Below are 19,493 nucleotides of genomic sequence, written 5' to 3' on the forward strand. Positions count from 1 at the left end.
CCCTCCCTCACCAAAAAATATCAAAATACAAGAATTTAATATGTGAATATAAAATTATTTGGAGTCTCCAATAGCTCCATAAAAACTCCATTGATCAAGGATAGAGCACTACCAGAAGTAATCCCTCAGCACAAATCCAAGAGTTATCTCTGAGCACACCCAGAGGGACCGAAAAAAAAAAAAGAAAAAGAAAAAAGAAAAAAATCATAGATCAGTTTCTCAAGCCTGGTTTATTAGAATGTTATGTTTATTAGAATATTATAATCATCTTAAGCTGGAGAGACAGTTCAACAAGCTGTAGTGCTTGTTTTGCAAGGTGGACTGAGTACCCCAACTACTGATACAGGAATAGTCCCTGTAAACCACCTAATATGGGCTCTCAAACATTTTTGTTTTGGTTTTGGGCCACACCTGAATGTACTCAGGGCTTTCTCCTGGCTCTGTGCTCAGGAATCACTCTCAGAAGGGCTCTGGGAACCATATGGGATGCCAAGGATCAAGCTCAGGTCAGCCACGTGCACAGCAAGCACCTTACCCACCATACTATCTTTCCAGCCCCCATATATATGTGTGTATTTACGTATACATATATAAACATATGCATATGTTTATACACACATATGGATCCTCTAAAGAAATTTTATGCTAATGCCTGGGTCCCTCTCCACCTTTCCTGACCAAATGGATCAGGATCCCTGCCCTAAAATGACAGGTTCTCAATGAACTTAGTAATCAACTTGTTCAAAATAAAGACTCAATGGCTACAGAGATAACTGAAAGAAAAAGTTGAAGTGCTTGATTTGTACCTATGATCCCCTGAGTACTGAGCTGGAAGTAGCCCTTGAGCACAGGAAAGAAAGAAAGAGAAGGAAGGAAGGAAGGGAGGGAGGGAGGGAGGGAACGGCTGGAATGATAGCACAGTGTGTAGGGTACTTGCCTTGCACGTGACAGACCCAAGTTCAATCACCAGCATTCCATATGGTTCTCTGAGCACACCAGGAATAGGTCCTGAGTGCAGAGCCAGGAGTAATATTGCCAGGTGTGGCCAAAAAAAAAGGAAGAGAGAGAAAGATTCTGCAACTAATAAGATAAAATACCCAGATATAAACTTTTTTTTAAATTTTTTTATTTTTTTATTTAATCATTTTTTTATTAGTGAAACACCCCCCAAAAAGAAATAATGAGGCATATATCTCTGTATGTAGTACTTTTCTTTTTTTGTTGGGTGTCTTGTTTAGTTTAGATTTCCTAAGTATATCCAACAGATCCTTGAATGCATCTTTCATTTTCAATGTTGCCTCATCATAATGCTGATGAGAAAAAAAGTCCCGGATGAGGACCTGATTTTCCTTATATGTTGTTTTGTTTAAAACCACGGTTTCCAAAGACCTGTCAGTGACATTAGGTGAGGACTTACTGCACATGCCTGGGCTCCCTGACAGATGACAATTATCAGCTGTTTTTTCTTCTTTATCTTTATCTCTATGATCAATCAGTTGATCATAGACATATAAAGATAAATTTAGATAGATATATAAACCTCAGTAGAGGAATCATAAATGTCTAAAGGCATCAGAAACTGAGAACTGGTCTTCAATAGGAAGCTTATCACTAGGACAATGATGGAAGGAAGTGACCGTTCTGGTGAAGGATTGGTGCTGGAATGTGTTATGTATAAAATCATAACAGTAACAAGCAGTTTTGTAAACCACAGTGCCTAAATTTAAAAAAAAACAGCAACAAATACCTGAGCCAAGTGTAAACTCTGGATACAGCTGGATGTGACCCAAGAGCAAAAAGGAAAATCAGATATTTATCTTAAACTGATTATTTGTGGGGAGGTTTTGAGATTATACCTTGTGATGCTTAGGGAGTACTTCCAGCTCCTTGCCTGGGGTCACTCAGTGACATGAAAGGAGTCAAACTTGGGCCTCCTCCATGTAAAACATACACTTAACTCATTGAGTTCTCTCTGGCTCTCTTCAAATGATTGAAATGTTGGTTCCCAGCCGTGCTCTAGAGATTTTCACTCTGATGGTCTAAAATGATTCTTCAACCTTTGACCCCTGTGGCCCCCTTTCTACCTTGTTTCCTTCCTGTGCCTTTGCCATGTCTATTGGTTGACCCCTTAGTCTCAAGCCCTACTTCCCAATTGACACGAGATCCACGTGAGACCCTCTTGAAAATCCTGGGGTCCCATAGGGGGACCCTCTAGCCCCCAGTTGAGAAATGCTGATCTAACCACATGGACCGTGGTATCTGAGTATTTGACACATTCTGTAGGTACTACAGTACACTGAGAACTCAGACCAGGAGTGGGAACTTAGCAATGTGGAGGGCAGCACTAAAGGTGGGATGCTTAGTGGTAGCAAAGCATTGGTCCTGAGCATTATGGGAGGCTCAGGACAACCTCACCCTATGAGCACGCCTGCTGGGTGAAGCATTCTCTTCCTCTCTTCAGTTAAGCTCCTTCTCTTGCCTCATTTTCTCCTTTCTCTCCCATTTGTGGCCTTCCAGTATCCAGGAAACTATCTGACCTTTGAAGTGGTGTCCTTGGTGCCCTATGACCGGAATCTCATTAATGTCAGCTTGCTGTCTCCAGAGCAGGTAAGTGAGTGTCTCTCAGCATTGTCCCTGCCTTCAGCCTGTGAACACCTACCCATGAAACCCTCTCATGAAACCTCCCACCAGGAGAGTCCAGCCTGAAGGCACCTCTAGACACTTTTATGGGGAATCCTACCTCACCAGAGATCCCAGAGCTTCTAGAACTCTCCATTCAGGGGACAGAGAGCTATTTTAGAGGTTAAGGTGCTTGCCTTATAGGCAATCAATCTTGGCATATGGTTCCCCAAGCACTGTCTGGAGTGACCCCTGAATACAGAGACAGGACTAAGCCCTGAGTAAAAAAAATAGAACTCCACAGTCAGAATCAAGTGTCCAGTCCCAAGGAGTAAATTCCTGTAAAATCTAAGACTGGGTGGATGCACTCTGCCACAAGTCCTAGGCCCATAACCACTCCCTTATCCATCCTGGGACTCAATCTTCTGTAAAATGGGGAGAACAGCACCTGCCCGACTTACTCTCATTCCTGGGCCTGAAATTCACTCACCATAAAAGTTACTGTGAACTGGCTGGAGCGATAGTACAGTGGGCAGGGCACTAGAATTGCATATGTCTGACTTAGGTTTAGTCCCCAGTATCCCACATGGTACTCTAAGTATCCCACATGGTACTCTAAGCCCACATGGTACTCTAAGCCCCACCAGGAATGATCCCTGAGTGCAAAGTCAAGAGTAAGCTCTGAGCACTGCCAGGTGAGACTCAACTCCCACCCTCATCCCCCAATCCCACAAAAAATTGTTACTGTGACATTAACAAGTTGCCATGAAGACAGGCCTCTGAAAATCCCAGAAGGCTGACAACCTGACAAGAAATGTCTGGGGACCTCTGGAGGGTTTGGGGTCTCTGTGCTAAAGTAGGTAGCAGAGTTCCACAGCAGGGGACCGACTGTCCCCAATACCTCATCCCTTGGCAGCTTGACCCGGGAAGACCCTCAACTCTCCTACCCTTTGCAGATCCAGTACCTGAACCGCTACTATCAGACCATCCGTGAGAAGGTGGGCCCGGAGCTGCAGCGGCGCCAGCTACAGGATGAGTTCAGGTGGCTGCAGCAGCACACGGAGCCCCTGACCGGGAGCGCCCCACGCGCTGCCTCCTTGGCCTCGCTCTTGGTCGTCTACACTCTTGCCATTCTTGGCTGGAGTGTTTAGAAGTTTGGGGCTCCACTACTCATCCTCCCACTCAGATCACTCCACCCATGCCCACAGTGCTCCAGGCAGCTCACTGGATGGAAGATGGCCCCACCATCTACAGACATGTTAGTGGAGTTGGGGGGGAAGGGTCGAGGGAGTATGCTTTGTCTGGAGTGAGAGGCCTCAGCCCCGTGGCTGCCTGCCCCTTTTTCTGCCTCTTCTCCTGCCACCTATCAATACATGTATAAAGAAAGTATGAAAAGGCAACGATAATAAATGGTGCCATTCTTTACTGCTGGCCATCTGTCCAGAGTGACAGGACGGACCTGTCACTCCTGGGGGCAGTGTCCAGGTTCACTACCTGCAACTTGGTGAAGTTGCTACTTTCCCCAGCGTGCTGCCCCAGCACGGCCATCTGGGAAATAGTGGACACACTTTGCCCTCAACTGCCTTCCCCAGAAACCAGCCTCGTAGACGTAGGGCTTCTGGGTCCTTAGCAGGCCCCCTCTGGGCTTATATACTTCTGCTCCTGTTTGCCAAACCTCTAGCCCCTGGGATAGGAGTACCAACCAGTCCCTTGTTCTCCCATACACCCAGTTGGCTAAACCTATGACTGGGCAGAGCCTATTGATCCTGCTCCCCCTCACGCCCCAAATAAGACCAGTCACACACTTGCCCTCCTCCCAGAAGCTTCCTGGCCCTGGGAGAGCTTTACCCTGTCACCACCTGCTGGACATATCAGAGTCGCTTCCACCCCATCTTCTCATGCCCTGAGGCTGTCTCTGATGAGATGGGGAGAAGCCATTGGAATGTGGTCATGGGGTAGAAGGGAATGTGCCTACATCGCTTCGAGAACTTGGTCCTCTCCAGAACTAGGAATCGTGTGGGCAGCAGTGCTTAATCCCTCGCCATACCTTCCCTTTGAACTTCCCCGGTACAGCTACGGGGACCTCACTATCCAATCCACTAGAGTTCTTGGATGGCCTGGAACCAGTGCGAATGCTTCAGTATCCTCATTTTACAGACAGGAAAACAGAGTGGCTGACACCTAGGACCTATCCTAGGACATGATGGGGTCACAATGGTGGGGTCACAATGGGCCAGCAGTTTTGCCTGTCAGCACATGCAGAAGGCCTGAATCTTAACACATAGCTCTCAGCCTGCTGTGGGGGTAGGGGGAGGAATAGAATTTGGGGTGTGGGAGGCCTGGGGTTTGAGAACATTCATTCCAGCTAGCCCAGCCGTTAGCCACCTGGGCTCACATCCTGCTCACTGCTTCAAACAGCCTGGCAGTGAAGCCCTTGTCTGGGCTTTGCACTGTATCTGCTGTGTTGACTGGGACTGCTCTCACCTGTGGCTTTTGTGGTAGGGGAGCTTGAGAGGAGGTGAGGTGGGGGTACAGAAGTGACGCTCCATGGGAGCTTGGTGTGAAGCAGAAGTACTTGAAAAACTGCATGTGCGCATGTGTGCATGTCTATGTGGGAGCACCCGCTGTTCACAGGCCAGCCACGCCCAGCCAACCACGTCCTGTGCCTGAAGGTGATACAGCCTTTGGAGGGGTAAAGGTGAGCTCTACTCTGGTGAGGCACTTGTCAAATGAGGCCTGGCCAAGTTGGCACAGGTACCTTTACTCAGCAGAGCACAATAAGGGGAAGGAGAGAACCAAGTCTCTGATGAACCAAGTCTCCCCAGCCAAGGACACCAGGCCTACTTTGAGTGTTGAGTATGACCTGTGACAGCACTATAGAGGTTTGCCACCAAAAGGGCCAGTGCTGACACATCCTCACTGAGAACCTGCAGCATCCATTAGTAGGCCTCTGTTGAATCATTTGCTCCCTTGCATGCTCTTCTAGTAATCAAAGTAAAGTTGTCATCATCATTATATCATCATCTTTGTAGTTATCACTTGCTAAGTGTTTAGCATGTACCAGGCACTGTGCTTTACATGTATGCTCTTTAAAAATATTTTAAATACACATACACTTTTGGGGGGCTGGAGCGATAGCACAGCGGGTGGGGCATTTGCCTTGCATGCTGCTTACCCAGGTTCAATTCCTCCGTCCCTCTCGGAGAGCCCCGCAAGCTATGGAGAGTATCCCTTTCGCACGGCAGAGCCTGGCAAGCTTCCCGTGGCATATTCGATATGCCATAAACAGTAATAACAAGTCTCACAATGGAGATGTTACTGGTGCCTGCTCGAACAAATTGATGAACAATGGGAGGACAGTGCTACATTGCTACACATTTGGGAGGGAGAAATAGTACAGACAGTATGGTGCTACTTTGCATATGATCAACCCTGGTTTGAATCTCTGGCACTGCATAGGGTTCCCTTATCTCTGCCAGGTGTGATCCCTGAGCACAGGACCAGGAAGTGAGCCCTGAGAACCACTGAGTGTCGTCCAAAAACAAAAACAGAAAAGGGAAGAAGAAAAGAAAATGAAAAACATTTTGTGGGGAGGGCATTTAGGACCACACCCAGCGATATGAACCAGGGATAAAATGAGGGATAGAACTGAGGTCAGTCACATGCAAGACAAGTGCCTCAATTTCTTTTAGTCTTATGGCGCTAAAATATCAGATAACATGAAGTATCAGATCCGTCCTCTTTCTTTTTTTTTTAGTTTTTGAGTCACGCAAAGCAATACTCATGGGGTTACTCCTGGCTCTGTGCTCAGGAACCACTTCTGGTGAACTTGGGGGACCATACAGGATGCCAGGGATCAAATCTGGGTCAGCTGCATGCAAGACAAATGCCTTATCCACTGTACTATCACTCCGGCCCCAGATCTGCCCTCTTAATACACTTTTAGTACACAATGCAGCACTGCATTTTCCTACTTGATCCCCACAGCCTTGGAGAGGAACCTTTTGTCATGCCTATTTTGCAAGCAAAGAAACTAAGTAAGATTCCCTAAAATTCACCAGCCTGTTCAAGGTCATACATCAAGGAAATGAAGAGTGAGATTAAAATCAGCCAGAATGACACTGGCATGCATCCTCTTAGATAAAGGGCCAACTGGGTAGCACTTATTATTCTCCAAATACAAAAACTGCCACTGACCCAGGATCACACAGTTGGTGAGAAGCAGAGTCGTGTTCAGACCGGGCTGTGTTCTTTCTATACCATCCTGCATCCTCGGGAACTGCCCAACCAGGCCTTTGCCTGTGCTCATAAGTTTCTGGCAGGCACTGAACAGCAGGAGGCCCCATATATCTGGCTCAGATCCACTCAAGCTTTTCAGCCCAGGCAGTTCACAAACTTCCTTGTCCTCCCTGGGGTGCATGGGCTTCCCCAAACATGATTCCCCGCTTCAGTGCACCCCATTTGGGGATTAAGAACCCTGACTCTGGAAACATAGTGAAAAGGGCTGCAATCACCCCTAGCTCTTATTTTTTCTTATTTTGATTTTTGGGTCAGACCCAGCAATGCACAGGAGTTACTCCTGGTTTATGCACTCAGTAATTACTCCTGGCAGTGCTCGGGGGACCATATGGGATGCTGGGAATCAAACCCGGGTTGGCCACGTGCAAGACAAATGCCCTACCCAATGTGCTATTGCTCCAGCCCCTCACCCTAGCTCTTAACCATCCTATTAAGAGCCCACTGTTGATCAGGCAGGGAAGCACTCTGGCACACACACAGCAGGGTCAACACAAGCAGGGCACTGGGGAGTGCCTCAGGATTACAAGAACGACAAATTCCCCCTTGGCCTCTGAGCTATGCTTTAGGCTTCAGGATGAGGCTTATCAACCCCTCATTGCCTGATTGCTCCTTTTTCAAAAGTTAGGATTTAAAGGTTCTGATTAACTCACAGCTTGGTTTTTTGTTTGTTAGTTGTTTGGAGGGCTACACCCGACTGTGCTCAGGGCTCTCCTCTGCACTCAGGGATCACTCCTGGCAGAATCAGCGGACCATATGGGGAGTCAGGGATAAAACCTGGGTCTACCATGTGAAAAAGGCAAGTGCCCTACTCGCTGTACTAGCTCTTCAGCCCCAAGGATTTAAAGGTTCTAGTCCGCAGCTGTGTGGCCTCAGGACTGTCATTTCACCTCTCTGGTCTTTAGTCATCCTGTCTGTAAACTAGCTACATCCCTTCCCTATGAGGTTGCAGTGAAAAGTCTTTACTTGCCGGATGTGGCAACACTCTTTTAGCCAGGAAATCAGATGCACAGGAGGGTGTTAATACTCTTCTTCACCCAGCCCCAGTTCAACGCTTGCCTCTCCTTTGAAAGTAGTTAAAGAAAAATTTGAGAAATGAAGTTTTGATATCTACATGGTCAAGAATAGGCTAGCTTTGAGCAAGCATCTAAGTTGTTTTTCTCAACTACGGTCCCTGGAGCCTTGGAATCTTCAGAAAAGCTGATAAGGGAAAGCTGACTTCCAGATGAAAAGGACCACCCACAGGGGCATCCCATAAGTTTGCTCTGGAAAAACTTGCAGGGCCAGCTTCTTCTGTCAGCAGCCTTGTGCTCAGAGTCATCCTGCACTTGGCTGAATGCTCTGTTGTCACCATCTTGACACTCTGAAGAACTTTTCCAACAAGGGACCCCGTGTTTTGCTTTTGCACTGAGCGCACCATTCCCACAGCCAGTTCAGATGAGGAATTCCACAAGCAAACAGAGAAAAAAAAGATTAAATCCCTTCACTGTGCAACAGAGAAAACTTCAGCAGCAGCTCTGTAAAAGGAAGGAATTGGCCCAAGGTCAAACACTGCCCACAGGGGCCAGAGCTGGGATGAAATGTGTGGCATTCTGCCTCCACTTCATGCTAGCTCTTCTCTCACTGTCTGTCATTCCTTTCCTCCCTCTGAGGAGCAAACTGAGGCCCAAGGCAAGCTGTTTGACAACAGTAGTGACAACTGTAGTGATGATGGGATTGAATTCCTATTTCTTGGCACTTTAAATTCTTTATGGGCTAGGAAAGAACACAGGCAAAGTGATAGAAATACATGGGAACACACACACACAAATATATGCATTCATGGTCTAAAGGAGAGGGCTGGAGAGACAGTGCAAGGGGTAAGGTGCTTGCCTGGGTTCCATTCCTGGCACCTCATGTGGTCCCCTGAGCTCCACCAGAAGTGATCCCTGAGTACAGAGCCAGGAGTAAGCCCTGAGTGCAAAAAGATTAAAAAAAGCCCTCGTGAAAAAAAAACCCTCATGGGTTTACTTCTTTCACTGCAACTAAGTCAGTCCTCTCTCATTTGCCTACCTACTGGTTCTAGCTCATCATGGACAAGGAACAAGAAAGAAACTCAACTGGTTACTCTTATCCCAGCTAAGTCACATCACTTGTGATTTTAACGAGATCACTGGGCACCTCCTTAAGTCACCTTAAATCACCTCCTTAAATCACACAGTGCCTCCAAACTAACTAACTAAACTAACAAACTAACTAAATCACCTCCTTAAATCACACAGTGCCTCCCAACTAACAGACACATGAAAATTCAGGGGCCAGAGCAATAGTGCAGTGGGTAAGGCACTTGCTTTGCATTCTGCTGACCCAGGTTTAAGCCCCAGGATCCCATATGGTTCCTAGAGCATTGCCAGGAGTAACTCCTGAGTGCAGAGCTAAGAGGAACTCCTGATCATCATCGGGTGTGGCCCAAATACCAGAAGCAAACAAACAAAAAAAAGAAATATGAAAGATTTCACAGAAAAGGTTTCCTTCTTATCCATCAGTGCTCTTCAAAACTGGCAGCTGGCAGTGGGAGCTACTCCCCAAAACCTGATCCATCTCACCTGCCCAGCCAGCTCTGCCTCAAGGCAAGTCCATCTTCACTTCCTTGCTGTGAAGCAGGAACTTAGCAAGCATTGTGAGTGGAGTAGGTTAAGAAAACCCTAGTGGCCCATGGCAAGGCCATGAAGCTGATTTCCAACCCGTAGGAGTCCTAATAGTCCCAACCCTGCCGCTAATATTCTAGATTTCACATCTAGTATAGCTGGGACTGAGAGATGCTGTCATAGACTGGAAACCTGCAGGATCTGGGCCACAGGGCCCCACAACAGAGATTTCTATGCAGCCAAGATGGAAGGAGTTGGCAAAAGAAAGAGTTGCATAGACAGAGTCGCCCAGACAAGAGGAGAGAGAAATTGGCTGACTTCAGAGATGAACTTATGTAGCTGCTAGGTACCAGCTGCATACTGGGCTGAGTATGCGTTCTTGATATGTGTCATCCGGTTACTTGTAACTGGTTACTGACACATAGCATACTCCTCCGTACAAAGCCCACATTAAGTGCATGTGCCATGCGTGGCCCCAGCTGTTATTCCAAGTCACTCTCAAGTCACTGGGAGAACTCCATGGAGTACCTAGAGTCAGGGCTAACATAGTCCTAGCTCAGCATAGGGAATGTTGCTGGCATGTTGAGTGTGACATCAGGTGCCTTAGTGCAAAGTGGAGGAGATCAAACTGGGAACATTGATGGAGGGTAGTGGACGCTGGTGAAGGGATTGGTGTTGGAACATTGTACACCTGAACTATAGTAACTTTGTATTCATAGTGATTCAATAAAAAAATTAACTGGGCAAGATAACATGCATCAGAAAATTAAGTCAAACAAACCTTATCAACATCCTGATTCCCATCAATTCACAACATATCCTGCCTAAATAAATATGCTTCCCTGTCTTTTTCTCTTTTTCCTATAAAACGCTGTTTTTCCTTTTTCTTTTTGGTTTTGGGACCACAGCTGGGTGTTCTCAGGACTTACTCCTGGATCTGAGTTCAGAGACCACTTCTGGCCAGGCTCAGGAAACCACAGGAGGTGCCAGGGATCAAACCTGGGCCAGTTGTGTACAAAGCAAGGCAAGTGCCCTAACCACTGTACTATTTCTCCAGTCCCAGAAACTGTGTTTTTCTATCAATGCAAGATGGTTCTCTAGGGTATAAATCTTTCAACTTCCAACATGCTATAGTCTTGTTGCAAAATAAAGCCCTACCTGTTTTTTCATTACTTGGGTGAGAGTGGGGGGAGGAGAGAAGAATGAGCCAATCTCAGGACTTACCCCTGGCTCTGTGCTCATGGATCCGTCCTGGTGGGGCTGAGGGGGTCTCTACGAAGTATCAGGGTTAGAAAAGGAGTCAGCCACATGCAAAGCAAGTGCCTAAACCCCTGAACTATCTCTCCAGCTGTGTTAGTTTTCTACGACCCACTTTATCACTGTTGTTTTTTCCCACAGAGCTCACTGCTCAAGGTGACTTGTCCAAGGTCATACATTCAGTAGTGCCTAGTTTCATCAACTGTGGGTCATGACCCTATTTAAGGTGGCATAACTTTTGAAATTTATGTGACTTAGTACCAGTGTTTGATTTGCATATTTATTTTGTATACTTACATACCTGGAGCGATAGCACAGCGAGTAGGGTGTTTGCCTTGCACGCGGCCAACATGGCCGACCCGAGTTCGATTCCTCCGCCCCTCTTGGAGAGCCCGGCAAGCTACCGAGAGTATTCGATATGCCAGACACAGTAACAACAAAGTCTCCAATGGAGACGTTACTGGGCCCGCTCGAGCAAATCGATGATCAACGGGAGGGCCTTTACCTTACCTTTTACCTTTACATACCTAGCACCGGAGTGATAGCACAGCGGGTAGGGCATTTGCCTTGCAGGCAGCCAACATGGCCAACCCGAGTTCGATTCCCCCGCCCCTCTCGGAGAGCAGGGCAAGCTACCAAGAGTATCTCGCCCGCACGGCAGATCCTGGCAAGCTACCCGTGACGTACTGATATGCCAAACACAGTAACAACAAAGTCTCCAATGGAGACATTACTGGGCCCGTTTGAGCAAATCGATGAACAACAGGAGGACCGTGACCAAGCAAATTGATGAACAGCGGGAGGACCGTGACCGTGACTTACATACCAGGAATCATGTGAAAATTTCTTGGGCAAAGAAGGTTGCAATTGGGAAAAGTTTAAGAAGCCTTGTAATAGATGATGGAGAGCAGCTTAAATTTGGTTCCACTTGCCTCCATTTCTGGGAATTATTCTGCTCCTAGTTGTTCTTCTGGGAGTTGTTCTTCCCTGTGCCCTTGAAATTTTTCTCCAGTGAACTGCCCAACAACCTTTGCCTTGTAGCCTTGGGACAGAATCCTAGATAGTCTCCCACCCAGTGAGTGGGGATTTTTCAATTTATTCTTATCTTTATTTAGACATAAAGTTGTTGACAACATGGTTTCAGAGATACAATGTTCCCATCTCCACCACCACTGGTGTCTATCCTTCCACAACTGTCCCCAGGTTCTCTCTCACAGCCCAACCTGCCTCCTTGACAAATGCTGGATGTTTTTACTAATCTGTACTATACAGAATTAGATGACAAAAAAGAGAAGGTGTCAAAGGTGGGTAAACCATTGGCTCTAGATCCTAGAAACAAAAAAAAAAATCCAGGGAAGGACAGAAAAGGAAGGAAAAGCAAGGAGAGGTGGTCTGGAAGTAACATAGGAGCAAGGGTCAGGGGCCTCGAGGCCCATCTGTCCTGTAGAGGTGAGATATCTGTATCTAAATCACTAGAGCCCACACAACTGTAAGCATGGAAGCCAAAATACAATAATGAAACCTTAAAATGTGTCTGTGCAGTCAGTGATTTTATCTGTGCCCGAAAGCCCAACCTCCTCTTCTGGTGGTAATTGCCACAGCTGCAAGCAGGTGTTTCTTGTTTTTCCACCAAGACTTAATCATGAGTTGCAAGTTTAGAGAGTCAGAGATGACTCTCATTACCTCCCATCAGCCCGTGTTCCTGGAACTGTGCTGTCTATGTAGAAGGAATGCATGCCCTTGCCAAGGGTCCCGCGCTCAATGTTCCCTACCTCTCCCTCCTTTACTTTTTTTCTTCTTGCCCTTGCTACTTAAGATTATCATCAAGAAATCTGCCAGTGGGGCTGGAGCAATAGTACAGCCAGTAAGGCTGTACTATTGCTTTGCATACAGACAAACCAAGTTCAATACCTGAAATCCCATATGGTCTCCCGAGCCTGCCAGGAGTGATTCCTGAGTTCAGAGCAGGAGTAACCCCTGAGCACTGCTGGGTGTGAAGAAGAGGAGAGAGGGGAAAGGAGAGGGGAAGGAAGGGGAGGGGTGGGGAGGAGAAAAGAGAGGGGAGGGGAGGGGACGGGAAGGGAGGGGAGGGGAGAAGAAAGGAAAATATGATACAGGCCAGTGAAATAGAAGAGAGGTTAAGGTATTTGCCGTGCATGTGGCTGGCCCCGGTTAGAACCCCAACACTCTTATGGTCCCCTGAGCACTACAAGAAGTGAGCCCTGAGAATAGAATCAGGAGTAAGCCCCAAGTACAGAGCCGGGAATAGCCCCTGAGCACTATCAGCTATGGAGAAAGGAAAAAAAAAAAGAAAGAAGGGAAAGGGAAGGGAAGGGAAGGGAAGGGAAGGGAAGGGAAGGGAAGGGAAGGGAGGGAGGAAGGAAGGAAGGAAGGAAGGAAGGAAGGAAGGAAGGAAGGAAGGAAGGGAGGGAGGGAGGGAGGGAGTCTGCTCTTGGATCAGGCTACCAACCTAACCATCACCTTGGAAATATCGAGGTGTTACCAGGGACTATGTGATCTCTGCTTGAGCATTTCTAGAGACAGGCAGTTCACTTCTGAACTGTCTGAAGACGGAAAATGTCTTCCTTGGAAGGAACCCAAAACTCCCATTGTGTTCCCCATCATTCCTGGTCACCCAGAACTTCTCCACAAGACAGTCATTTGAAGTCAACTTGATTGCCCACCCAACCCTGTAGGTTGAACATTAGAGATGTTAAGAACTCCTGAGGTTAAGAGAGTTTCCTACAGATCATGGCCATGCACTTGATCCTTGCTAGCCAGCTATTGTGCATATGATACTACTTCCCAGTACCCTCTTCTCCTCCTTCACTCTCCGTGGGTAACAGGAACTAGCAACTAGCATAGAGGGCCGCTTCTCTCATCGTCATCTCTTTCAGGAAGTTTGCATCATAAGTAACGGTTGATAGAGTAGGCCCCAAACCCCGATCAGACCTGCATTTCAAATTTGACTCCTGTCAGTTCCAGCTCTATTATCTTCCAGCCCTCTGAGGTTCCTCTTCCTTCCTGGAAAACTTGAGTAACAGTTCCTGCCTGAAAGAGCCGTAAAGCCCACCATTCCCCTACCATGCATAGCATTACTTTCTTTTTCTATATTTGTTTTGTTTGGGATATAGCCCACACTCGGCTGAGCTCCAGGCTAACTTTTAGCTCTGTGCACAGGGGTCACTTTTAGCAGTGTATAGGGGACCATATATGGTACCAGGGATCAAATCGGGGCCTATTTGCATGCAAGACAAGTGGTGGCAGCCCCTGAGCATCACTGGGTGTGAACCAAAAGGTAATTGACTAATTAAATTCTTTTTTTGGTTTGTTTGGGGGAGACATCCTGCTGTACTCAGGGTTTACTCCTGGCTTTGCACTCAGGGCTTACTCCTGGCTTTGTGCTCAGGGATTGCTTCTGGCAAGGATCAAGGGACCACATAGGGTGCCAGGGTGCCATGATGAGCCATGTGCAAGGCAAGCACCTTACCCGCTGTAATATTGCTCTGGCCAAATTAGATATGATTTTTTAAAAAATTATTTTAGGGGCTGGAGAGATAGCTATGTGCAGGAGCACAGGTTTAGCTGGGCATCCCGACTTGAATCCCGAGCACCATATGGTCCCCTGAGCACTGCTGGGAGTGGCCCCCAAACAAAATCATTTGGCAATTTTCCCAATGATGTTTATCACTTTGCTCTCCAAACTCTTATTCATTCAAATATGGGTTATGTCCATTCACACTGCCACACCCCTCTGAGTCCCACCAACCCAATTACCCCAGCCAGGATATCTACAAAATTAGAGGAGTGATTGCTCTATGTGAAAGTTAGGTGTCAAATTCTTTGTGTATTTGGCAACCTTGTGTTTGCCTTCTGGAGTTCAGCCAGATCTCACTATCACTCAACTCACCCGACACACACATGCACACACACACACACACACACACACACGTGCACACAATCCCAAAATATTAAGGCAGAAGGCTCTCCTTTCCAGTATTTAGACAGCATCCATTTTCGCCATCTTTCTCCCAATTTAAATGACTTACCTCATGGGCTTGTGGCAGGATTAAATAATGCTGGTGAAGTGCCTAATGTAGTGCTTGGCAAAGAACACAGGCTAGGAAATGTAAGCCTGCCATCGCATCCCGGATGTAAGCGCCCAGGTGCAAGGGCCCTTGACAACTCTTTTTCTCACAGCTCCTCCAAGTGCCTCGCCCGAAACTCAACCCAGAGTTAGCTGCCAGGGCCCCCATCTTTCCTCCCATGATCAACTTCAAGACAGCCCTGTTTACTGAATGACTGGCCAGGACCAGGTCTTAAGCAGAGGCCTCTGTGTCTGGAACAGAACCTGTAAAATAGATATTGCCTAAAAGGGGAAACCTATTGTGAAAGTATGTTTGAGACCCCTTTAGCTAGCTGGGGTCAGACTTAATGAGACTTGGGCCAGAACAATCTACTGGGAGAGAAAAGTTGGAGGCGAGGTAAGTCCACTTTGGGTTCCACTTGACCCCCAGAGTTGGAAGGCTGATCAGAGAACACAGATCTGAAAAGCCAGAAGGTGAGAGCTAAAAAACCCAGCTTCAAGGCAGGAGCGATAGCACAGCGGGTAGGGCGTTTGCCTTGCACGCGGCCCACCAGGGTTCGATTCCCAGCATCCCATACGGTCCCCCAAGCACCCCCAGGAGTAATTCCTGAGTGCAGAGACAGGAGTAAGCCCTGTACATCGCTGGGTGTGGCCTAAATAAATAAATAAATAAATAAATAAATAAACCAGCTTCCTTGGGTCCCGGACACCTCTACTTCTCTCTGAGGTCCCCGCTCATGCCCCGCCCTCCCTCAGCCCCCGCCCCCCTCGCGCCTTTTCCCAGGCCTCGCGGGGGCGGCCGCCCTGCAGCTCGCTTTGCTGGCTGCCTTTGAAGGTTCTGCGGTTAGTGTGTGAGCTCCGCTCGCTGCTGGGGCTGCGCAAACAGGAAGCGCGGCACATCCTGCGCGCCAGCCGGTGGTGATGGTGGTGGTGGTGGTGGCGGTGGTAGCAAGGGGAGGGAGGGGGACACAAGCCAGGTCACAGCGCAGACGCGGCAAGTGTGAATTCTTCCAATGCCACTCCATTCCACGCCACTCCCGCCCCGCGCGAGTCCCGCGCGAGACCCAGATGCCCCGACCCTAGCAGCAGCATCCCCAAGCCAGCAGCCTGTGGCGCTCCCCTTCCGTCACCCCGATTGCTCTCTTTGAACCCAAAGACCTGAGACGACACCCCCCCTCCGCCTCCACCTCCGCCCCCCCCCACGCGGGATTTGTGTTGTGCGCTTGAGCCTTGCCCCCATCCCCCCTCCTCGACCGCAAGCAGCTTTCTGGCTGAAAGCGCGGACCCCTGGGAGGCGCACTGTCGGCATCTAAGCGTGTTTTCAGCATCCTCGTAGTAGTCAGAGCAGGGTCTAGTCAGGCTAGTCAAGACTTCAGCTCCGAAAACGACCAGGCCTTTCCTAGGCTCACACCGACAGAGGTGGTTGGAGGGCATGGGGCAGGCTGCGGGGGAGGGGAGAGGAAGTCACGAGAACGTCTTGGGAACAGGAGAGGCCTGGCCCAGTTTCACAAGGGCCACATAATGAAAAGAGACAGAGCTTTTATCCCAGGAGTCCCCTGCCGGAAATCTAAGAGCAAAATAATCGTGGACGTGACCTTTTACCTTAAGGATGCTTGCTTGAAAAGTTGAAAAAAATGTTTAGCCAACCCAAGTTCATCGGGAAAGATCTGGTGACATAATCATGGCACCTGAAAGCCATTACAGACCACCGAATTGAAGAATATTTCATAGCATGGGAAAAGAATCTGCCTGTGTAAGGGGCCAGAGTGATAGTATAGCAGGTAGGACACTTGCTTTGCATCCGGTTGTCCCAGGTTTGAGCCTGATATTTCATACGGTCCCCAGAGGAGGAGTGATGCCCAAGTATGAGCCAGGAATAAGCCCTAAGCATGGCCAGGTGTGGCCCAATCCCTGGTATCCCATATAGTCCCCCCTCCCCCCAGCCCACCAGGAGTGATCCCTGAGCTCAGCGCCAGAAGTAGGCCCTGAGCACAGCCAGGTGTGGCACAAAAACAAAAACCATGTGCCAAGCACGAAACAGCTCTGACCATCACCCAAGACATCAAGCTTGGATAAACAAAGGACCATCAGCTTAGATCCTGACTGAAATAACAGCAACACCACCACTGCGGTGTCTCTTTGCCTGTTGCCAGGGTTATAACATTAAAACATTTGTTTGTTTGGAGGCCATACCTGGAGGTGCTAAAAGTTACCCCTGGCTTGGCAGTGGCAGGGTTCGCATCTAACAGTACTGTCCCTACCATATGATGTCAGGGACCCATAAATCCTACATGCAGAGTAGGAGCTGCAGCCTTTACAACTAACTCCCCTGTTCAAATTGCACTTTTAAAAGCGTATGACTTGGGGGACCAGAGCGATAGTAAAGTGGGTAGAACATTTGCCTTGCATGTGGCCGGCCACAGTTCAATCCTTGGCATCCCATGTGGTCACCTGAGCACTGCCAAGAGTGATTTCTGAGTGCAGAACCAGGAGCATTGCCATAACCCCTGAGCATTGCTGGCCATACCCAAGAAGCCAAAAAAAAGTGTATGACTTGGGGTGAAAGCAGTAGTACAGCAGATAGGGCATTTGCCTTGCACAAAGCCAATATAGAATAGATCTCCAGCATCCCATATGGTCCCAGCAAGAGTGGTTCCTGAGTTCAAAGTCAAGAGTAAGCCCTGATCAGTGCCAGGTGTGGCCCCGAAAGAAAATAAGTATTTAGCTTTAGGGATTTGGGGGGGTGGCACACAAATCAGTGCTCAAGGAGCTATTCATGGCTCTGTGCTCAAGAGAACCCCCTACAGGTTCAGGCGGCCGTATGTGGTGCCAAGGATTCCAACTGGGGTTGGCCACATGCAAGGCAAGTACCTTAACCCCTATACTATCTCTCCCGAGCCTGATTTAAGATTTATATATTTTTTATTCTCTTTTTTTTGAGCCACACCCACCTGTGCTCAGGGCTTTCTCCTAGTTCTGAGCTCAGGAATCACTTCTGGTGGGGACATGGGGGGGGGGGGCTGTGGGATGCCAGAGATTGAACCCAGGTTGACTGCATGCAAGGCCAGCTCCTTACCTGCTGTACTATTTCTCTGCACCTGCCCCCCCCCCAACTTTTAAAATGTTTCTTATTTGGGAGGGAGGATTGGAGTCACACCCAGTGGTGCTCTGTGGGTATTCTTGACACCATGCTCCCATGCAGTGCACAGGGGACCTTATGAAGTACTGGAGATTCAAATGGGGTAGGCTGGATGCAAGGCAAGCAAGCATCTTAAACCTTATACTATCTCTCTGGCCTTAATTTTATTTTTTAGTGTATATTTATGGATGCTCAAAACCCAATAAGATATTTATCCAAGCAATGCAGAAAAAATTATGGAGAACCTTTGAATTTCTTCTCTTTGTTTATCTGTGTTTGCAAACTTGTATGTGAGGACTATGCATTGATTTTCTAATAATAATAATAATAATAATAATAATAATAAGTCATTTATTATTAAGATATCTACCACAAAGAACCCACAAAGTGAACTTTAGAAACAATGCTTAGACATTTGAGAAACGCCTTGTGACGGAGCCATTTCTGGGGGCTGTGAAGTTACAAATGTCAATTGTTGTGCTGAAGGCTTCTCTGGTTGCCAAAAATATAGATATTGAGTCTAGGAATGACTGCTCTGATGTGGGTGGCTATGGGTGGCTGGTGGCAGTGGGAATGGTAGCTGGTGGCGGTGGGGTGTTGACAACAATAGGAGTGATGACTGGAAGGATGAGGGTGTTGGTGGGGGTGACTGGCTGTAGTGACAGTGTCTGTGAGGATGATACCCATATGGGGCACAGTGGCAATGGGGAGGCAGATTGAGGCAGATGACTGAGGGCGGGGACTGTAGGTTGCTCTGGAGAGGATGATGGTTGATCGCTGATGGTAGAGGGGAGGTCTGCAGGTGTGGTGGTGCTGAGGTGCAGGGATGCAGTGTTGGTTGTAGTGTGGAGGATGACAACAATGACGGTTATTGACCTAAGTATTGTGGGGCTGACTGGCTGTAATGTGTGTAGAGTGATGGCTGTGAGGCTGACGGTTGTAAGGGGACTAGTAGAAATTGCCTGGGCTGGCAGGTGTGAACCCTAGTATGGGTCCTCTAGTGATGAGGGTTGTGAAGATGACCTTGGAGACAATGGTCATCGGGTATAAGATCACTCTTGGAGGGAGTGCTGGATGTAGGGGTGACAGCAACAAGGGTGAAGGCAGGGAGCAATGTAGTGATGTAAGGTGACTCAGTAGCATTGGCCCAATAGGCAGAGACAGGGTCCAGCTTCTGGCTTCTGGCTTCCCGTTAGTGAGCTACCAGGCTTGGAGTGAGCCTTACAATGTCAGGGTGAGAGACTGTCTCCGGAACGACAGAGCAGAAGGACGTGAGATGGCAGGTGAGGGACTTTTCTCTGCTTCTTCAACCCAAGAGCCGGCTGGCCCAGAATCTCTGGAGACTGAAGCCTGAACTTCCTTCCTCCCCCAAGGGCCGGCAGTGGCTGCGATTGCTGTAAGAGCAGGTCACGTGGGAGGGCTTCCTGTATGCTGCCGCACCGCACCGCAGGGTGTCCATGGCCTGTAC

General features: G+C 48.2%; 1 protein-coding gene across 1 annotated transcript in view; it reads left to right on the forward strand.

The window, feature by feature from the left end:
* XPNPEP2 (X-prolyl aminopeptidase 2) overlaps positions 1-3,770 on the forward strand; it is a 37,174-nt gene extending 33,404 nt beyond the window's left edge. Inside the window, exons 20-21 of the mRNA XM_056107746.1 lie at positions 2,518-2,607; positions 3,576-3,770. Coding sequence (XP_055963721.1) covers positions 2,518-2,607; positions 3,576-3,770 — 285 coding nt within the window. The remainder of the gene's footprint in view (positions 1-2,517; positions 2,608-3,575) is intronic.
* Positions 3,771-19,493: the final 15,723 nt, after the last annotated feature.

This window comes from Sorex fumeus, unplaced genomic scaffold (genome assembly GCF_029834395.1).
Source record: "Sorex fumeus unplaced genomic scaffold, SorFum_2.1 ptg000171l, whole genome shotgun sequence".
Lineage (NCBI taxonomy): Eukaryota > Metazoa > Chordata > Mammalia > Eulipotyphla > Soricidae > Sorex > Sorex fumeus.